Source organism: Hippocampus bargibanti, linkage group LG10 (genome assembly GCF_051943395.1).
Source record: "Hippocampus bargibanti isolate YZ-2025 linkage group LG10, ASM5194339v1, whole genome shotgun sequence".
Classification (NCBI taxonomy): Eukaryota; Metazoa; Chordata; class Actinopteri; order Syngnathiformes; family Syngnathidae; genus Hippocampus; species Hippocampus bargibanti.
This window is the reverse complement of record NC_142743.1, coordinates 22,995,838-23,002,906: the sequence shown is the minus strand read 5'-3', so window position 1 is coordinate 23,002,906 and position 7,069 is coordinate 22,995,838. Positions and strand designations below refer to the sequence as shown.

General features: G+C 41.0%; 1 protein-coding gene across 2 annotated transcripts in view; it reads left to right on the top strand.

The window, feature by feature from the left end:
- Positions 1 to 4,129, top strand: part of srla (sarcalumenin a) — a 13,553-nt gene extending 9,424 nt beyond the window's left edge. For both annotated transcript variants that reach the window (XM_089006981.1, XM_089006980.1), the window contains exons 7-8: positions 1,615 to 1,964; positions 2,317 to 4,129. In XM_089006981.1, coding sequence (XP_088863107.1) covers positions 1,615 to 1,964; positions 2,317 to 2,811 — 845 coding nt within the window. In that variant the 3' untranslated portion in view covers positions 2,812 to 4,129. The remainder of the gene's footprint in view (positions 1 to 1,614; positions 1,965 to 2,316) is intronic.
- Positions 4,130 to 7,069: the final 2,940 nt, after the last annotated feature.

Genomic DNA, 7,069 nt, shown 5'->3' with positions numbered 1-7,069 from the left:
TATAGCATTGGATCGACCCATTTGATTTGGAGGACTCGGTTTTAAAGGAAAACCGACACCTCTGTACAAGTTGCGTCCATAATTTGTAAAATGACTTCAAATGACTTCTACTGAGCACATTTTACAAAGATTCCACCGCATATAGCGATATTTTACATTTTAAGACTCGCACTGAATATTCAGGAAGTCTTGTTTTCGAGTTGGTGACGATTCCTGACGTGATGTCACTAAAGGACCGCCCCTGACCGAGAAAGTGACACACAATCCATTTTGGGTACTTTGTTTGGGACGTGTTGGTGGCGAAATTAGAAGTAAAACTACATAAATAATGCGATGGTGACCAATTGCGGTAACATGCATAAAGAAGGTGTACGTTAACACAAATTCCCAGCGGACAAATCAGCCCATTTCCAACGAAGCTTGGGCGCCATCTTGTGCATTTTCTGGGCGCTACATTGGAGTACAGACGGCTCAAAATGATACGGAAGGACTTCATTAATCGATTGCAAACATTTATGCTTTCCTCTTCAGAACATTTTGAATCATATTCATAACTTGATGAGTAAGAAGAAAGCATCTTCTCCAAATCTGAACTCTCTGAAGCCATTGTTTTGATTCTGGAGCAGGGCAGTGTGTGACCAATAGTGACATCACAGACAAGGGGGGGGACCTTCTGAAACTGGCCAAAAAAACAACATCATATTAATGTTTTAAAACGTAACACCAGTGTCTGAAACTCATGACAAAAAGTTTGCGGACACCGGGGCAGACAACTCTGAAAAGTTGCCTGCCCCATTTTTCACAACTTGTAATACAATAAGACAACTAATCACAAAAAAAAAACATTGTTGCAAAGTAGAAAGGATTTTTTTAATGAAGGATGTACCTACCACAAATGCTCCCCTGCTTAATTTACGGTAAATATCCCTTGCTGGAGATTTTGCTCCAGTTGTCGTTTGTCCACAATGCAATGCTTGCGTTGCGTTGTCTGCTACAAGCAATTAAGCGCCTTTCAAAACTCCCAAGTACACTTTACAGTCACGGGATAATGTACGTTTACGTTTTATACCGTCATAAATTTTGTTAGCTTCTTTTGAATCTTGAGGTTCTGTGCTTCTACTTTGGAAAATGATATGCATATGCACGACCTTATAACACTCAGGAACGTCCGGAAGCAGGAGGCAGGCTTCTGATTGGCTGCTGTGCCGAGTATGCAAATTGACAAATGAAGCAAAATTCCAAAATTTTCCAACCGAATGAAGATTTCGAAATCGGAATAATTTATTCCGATTTCTTGGCATACGAACTTTACCTTGGCATACAAACTTTTTTCGTACACGGAGCTGCTGCGGAGACGTTTTGTAAGTTGTACACCGGACGTAAAAGTTGCACACCCTGGGCGTCCGGGCAGACGTTATTTCAGACACTGGTAACACATGTTTTTTAGAGGCTATTTAGAAATTTAGAAGCAGGTCGCATCTTTGCAATCGGAGGTAAATGCAGGCCTTTAAGGTGACAACAGTTGAGACCAGCGGTCCTGTTCGATTGGCTCGTGCTTGTTTTGCAACTAATGCGTACGAGAACTTACGAGTCTTTTCCCTTCACCCCAAACAGGGTACCCTTACAACGAGGTGTGCCAGTGGTTCATTGATCGAGCTGATCTCATCTTCCTAGTTTTTGACCCTACCAAACTTGATGTGGGAGGGGAGCTTGAAATGCTCTTTAGACAGATGAAAGGCCGTGAGTCCCAAATCCGCATTATCCTCAACAAGGCCGATAGTCTTACCACCCAAGACCTGATGAGGGTTTATGGAGCCCTCTTCTGGAGCATGGCGCCACTCATCAATGTCACAGAACCTCCTCGGGTTTATGTCAGCTCTTTCTGGACTCAAGAATATGCTGTGGATACGAGCCGGGAGCTCTTTATGAAGGAGGAGATCTCTCTTTTGGAGGACTTCAACCAGGTACAGTGATACCTCGGTTTACGAACCCCTTGGCTTATGAACTTTTCGGTTTTACGAACGTTACATTTATGAAAATTGTACCTTGGCATACGAACTTTACCTTGGCATACAAACTTTTTTCGTACATGGCGCTGCCTCAATGACTTCGCGAACGAGAACAATGGCAGCCGACTGTCAATGTCCTCTATTCCCCTCCCCCAGTTTTCGGTTAAAGAGCCACGTGATTGGTCAAGAACGCAGCAGTGAGGGGGGGAGGGGGTGGTTTAAACATTATTATGCATCATTCTTGTTTAAAATATTAGTGTGTTCCTTTTACTCTCTCCTCATTCTTCCCGCATCGCACTCCTTGCAGGTGATAGAGAACCAGCTTGAAAATAAGATTGCCTTCATCCGGCAGCACGGCATCCGAGTGCGCATTCACGCCCTCCTTGTTGACCGTTACCTCCAAACCTACCACGAAAAGCTCGGCTGGTTTGGTGACCCCCGTGAGGTGTTTCACGACATTGTCACTCACCCAGATAAGTACTACATCTTCAAATCCATTTTGGCCAAGACAAACGTCAGCAAGTTTGACCTTCCCAGCATGGAAGCCTATCAGGATTTCTTTGGAGTCAATCCACTCTCCAACTTCCACCAGCTTTCCTACCACTGCGGGTGGACGCGTGGTTGCATGCTGGACCGTCTAGAGAAGGCTATTTCGTATGAGCTACCAGCTCTGCTCATGAGTGTTGGCAAGAATGCTCCAGCTCTGGCAAAACCAGTCTCTACACCCGCCACCCCGCTTTCTGACACCTGTGACGGCTCCAAATGTGAGGAGAAACCCAAAAACCGTTGGAGAAGGCAATGAGATGAATGGTAATGGTGCAGTAGAATGAATCACATTGACAAAATGGTGGTAGCCTTGAAGCTACTCTGTGTGAATCTTGATGGCTGTGATTCTCAAAAGTGAATGTCGGGAGCAAAGATGAATGATAAAAGATCGTTTGTAAGAATCTCCAATGTCAACCGAGATCATATAACCCCCCCCAAAATAGACCTCATTTAGACCATATGTCTTCACAACAAAATAAGTGAAAGTGATTGCTTCTATCATATTCATTAGATAGTCTTAGATTAACGTTACATTACACTGACAAAGTACAGTGATACCTCGGTTTACAAACCCCTTGGCTTACGAACTTGTCGGTTTACAAACGTTAAATTTATGAAAATGTTACCTTGGCATACAAACTATTTTTCGGGATACACGCAGAGCGCCACAATGAGTGATGTGTCATTTGCAAACGAGCCCGTTCTCCTAAAAGAAAATAGCAGCTGACTGTTTTTGTCCTCTATTCACCGCCCCCAGTCTTCGGTTAAAGCCATGTGATTGGTCAAGAACGCAGCAGTGAGGGGATGGGGGTTGCAGACAGAGAGAGAGTGAGGCCGTTCTCCAAAAAAGAAAATGGCAGCCGAAATTTGGACTCGTTTCAACTTTGATAGTTAGAAAGCAGAGTGTAGACTGGAAGGTTAAAATATACCATCGATCAGGCTCCACAAATAATCTGCACAAGCCATCTGTACACTTGATGCAAAAAGCTATCAACCCAGCTAAACAGAACACAATTGATGAGGAACAAGGTAAAATTATCGCAAAGAAAGCACCTAGAAGGGATCATTCCTCAAGATGGTGAAAGAAGAAGGTTACGTTCCTCATCAAGTGTTTAATGCTGATGAAAACGGCCACTCCATTCCATCAAGCCATCAACGACCATCACAAAGGTAAATAAAATGACTTTATTATACAGTACCATTTATTTCTTTAATTATAATACCATAGCACATTTATTATACATAAAATAAGGTATATTTTGTGTAGTTTTAAGGCTTAGAAAATTAGAAAGTAGAAAATTATGTTTTATGGGGACCTGGGAACGGATTATTCTCATTTTAATGGTTTCCTATGGGAAATTAATTTTTGGGATCCATACTTTTTGCTTTACACACTCTGTCTGGGAACCAATTAAGTTCGTAAGCCAAGGTATCACTGTATAACTAAAAAGGTGTCCATCTTACTGGTTGGGCATTATTGGTAAAAACCTCCAATACTTTGTCTTCAGATGAAACACAAAAAATATTATATAGATGCTTCTAACCATTCACTGATTAAATGTGAAGTGAATACAACTAAATGAGTTTGTTATTGTTGTTGTTTTGTCTTTTTGCACGATTTTCACACTGCTGCAAAGATGTTAAAAATCATTGTGGAATCGTGGTAAGGAGCAAATCAACTTCATGGCTAAGAGATAATCATCATCATCATCATCATCATCATCATCATCATCATCATATATTTCATTTCTAAGCTGCTTTCAAAACTCTCAATGTCACTTTACAGTCACAGGATCAGTTTGTCTGTGGGTGAGCAGCGGCAGCCACAAGCGCCAGCGTTCACTCAACCCTGAATTACTCAAATAGATAGAAAGTTAGCTAGCGAGCTAATAAATAGCTAACAGATAGCCTGCTGGATAGCTAGCCAGCTAGCTAATAGAAAACTAGCGAGATAGCCAGATAGCTAACAGATAGCAAATAGCTATATAATAAGTCAATGAATGAAGAAAATGATGAGAATGAAATTTATCATCCTGTTGATTACACATTTTTGGTTCATTCAAATTCAGTCAACACAATTAGTGAAGTAACGGAAGTAACTCAAACAGACAGAAAGCTAGATAGATAGCTAATAGATAGATAGCTAGCCAGCCAGAGAGCTTGACAGCCAATAGATAGCTAGCCAGCCATCGAGAAAGCAAGTAGATAGCTAGCCAGCTAGCTCCATAACTAATAGATAGCTAACAGATTGCCTGCTACATAGCTAGGCAGCTAGCTAATAGCTAGCCAACAACCCAACGTAATGCCAGGAAAAATAAAGCACAGCCATCTGGTGGTCAACTATGGGATAGCAGTTATAGACAAACATATCAACTGCATTTACAGTATTTGCCAAACCTTTTTGGCCAAAGGGCTAAAACAGGCGTTATCAGCGCAACGTTATCAGCACCATGAAAAGGAAGCTCTCATACACAAGTACACACACACACACACACGTCTGCACACACCACCCACATGCCATTGGCAAACACACTTGAACAATGCACACAGAGGTTATGACTTATTGGTATCATATTTCATTGTTATCGCTAGTAAAGTGCAAGCTCATGCACACAAACACACACCCGCGGTGAATCAATTAATTAGGATGTTTATTCTCAAAATGTGGATTGGATTGGTTAGCCTTTAAAGGACAACCGACACCATTTTTTTTGGTTCCTAACTGACATCAGAAAAACGTCTTATAGCATCTAAAATACCCGAAACACGCCAGCTGATATTTTTAGTCAAATGCAAAACACCGATAAAAATAACTTCAAGTGTCCCAAAACGGCCACAAAATGAGCTCGGAACTGAGCAGATTCAGAAAGTCCCGCCCCCTTGTTCATGACGTCACTATTGGTCACACACTGCCTTGCTCCAGAATCAAAACAATGGCTTCAGAGAGTTCAGATTGGGAGAAGATGCTTTCTTGTTACTCATCCGGTTATGAAGATGATTCAAATAGTTCCGAAGAGGAAAGCATAAATGTTTGCAATCGATTCAAGAAGTCCTTCCGTATCAATTCGAGCCAGCTGGACTCCAATGTAGTTCCCAGAAAATGCGCAAGATGGCGCACAAGCTCAGTTGGAAATAGTATGATTTGTCCACTGAGAATTTGTGTAAACTTACACCTTCTTTATGCGTGTTACAGCAATTGGTTGCGACACACAACAATTCACCATCGCGTTGTTTATGTAGTTTTCTTTATAATTTGATGATCAACGCGGTGTTTTCAGATGAAAAAAAGTACCCAAAATGCATTGTGTGTCACTTTCTCGGTGACGTCACTTCAGGCATCGTCATCAACTCGAAAACAAGACTTCCTGAATATTCAGCGTGAGTCTTAAAAGGTAAAATATAGCTACATGCGGTGGAATATTTGTAAAATACGCTCTGTAGAAGTCATTTGAAGTCATTTTACAAATTATGGACACAACTTGTCCGGAGGCGTCGGTTGTCCTTTCAGGATTCTAATGTGGTAAAGTTTCGCTTTGCTATGAAGTCCAATAGAGATCAAATCGAAGGAATATAGTATCTCTATTCACTAAAAAAAGGGAACTATTCTTTTTCATAACAAGTAAAACGCACCAAATGTGCTTTGAGTACTAAGATTATCAGAATCAGAATCAGAATACCTTTATTCGTCCCGTATGTATGATTATGAAAAACCGATAATTGTGAAAAGCAAAGTAAGAGAGAGAAAAGTCGAGTGATTGTTGCCCCTCCTTTTACGAAGTTAAAGCAGTCGGTGACATGTGACCCGGACCAACACAGATTGTGGGAACCCACCCATCTCCAGCTGTGTCAAGACACATGGAAGCCACTCGGGATAAAACGGAAATTCAAAGAATGATTTCCAAAATTAAAGCTCAATTTGCTTAACGGTATATTGGTGCGAACACCTCTCTCCAGAAATGATTTTATTTAAAAAGTGTTCGCTGGTTGTGTAGAAGTACTGACTTCTGTGCAGGCAGCTTATAATAATAAAACAATACATTTAATTTCTAAGCACCTTTCAAAACTCTCAAGGACACTTTACAGTCACAGGATAATAACTTTTTTTGATGCGGGTGAGCAGCGGTAGCCATTCGGGGCAGCGTTCACTCTACCTGGAAGTAATACAGCAGCAAAATGATGGAAGGAAGAGGATAGGAAAGAAAGAAGTAGAAAAGCTAATGGATAATAAATAAATAGCAAATATAGATAGCCAACAGCTAGCCAGTCAGACAGCTTACAGTCAGCTAGACAGCTAGCTAGCTAACTAATGGATAGCAAATACATAGCGAATATAGATAGCAAACAGCTAATAGCTAGCTACCGAGCTAAATGAGCTTAGTATTGGTTCCCACTCAGCTATAATGGTTTACGTTTTCAGAATAAGATGTGTTAAAAATTGATGAATAAAACCTCTCAAAACAAGGTTTTTCATCTCAAAGTACCGTATTTGTTCTTGAGGGTTTTGAAATAAAACA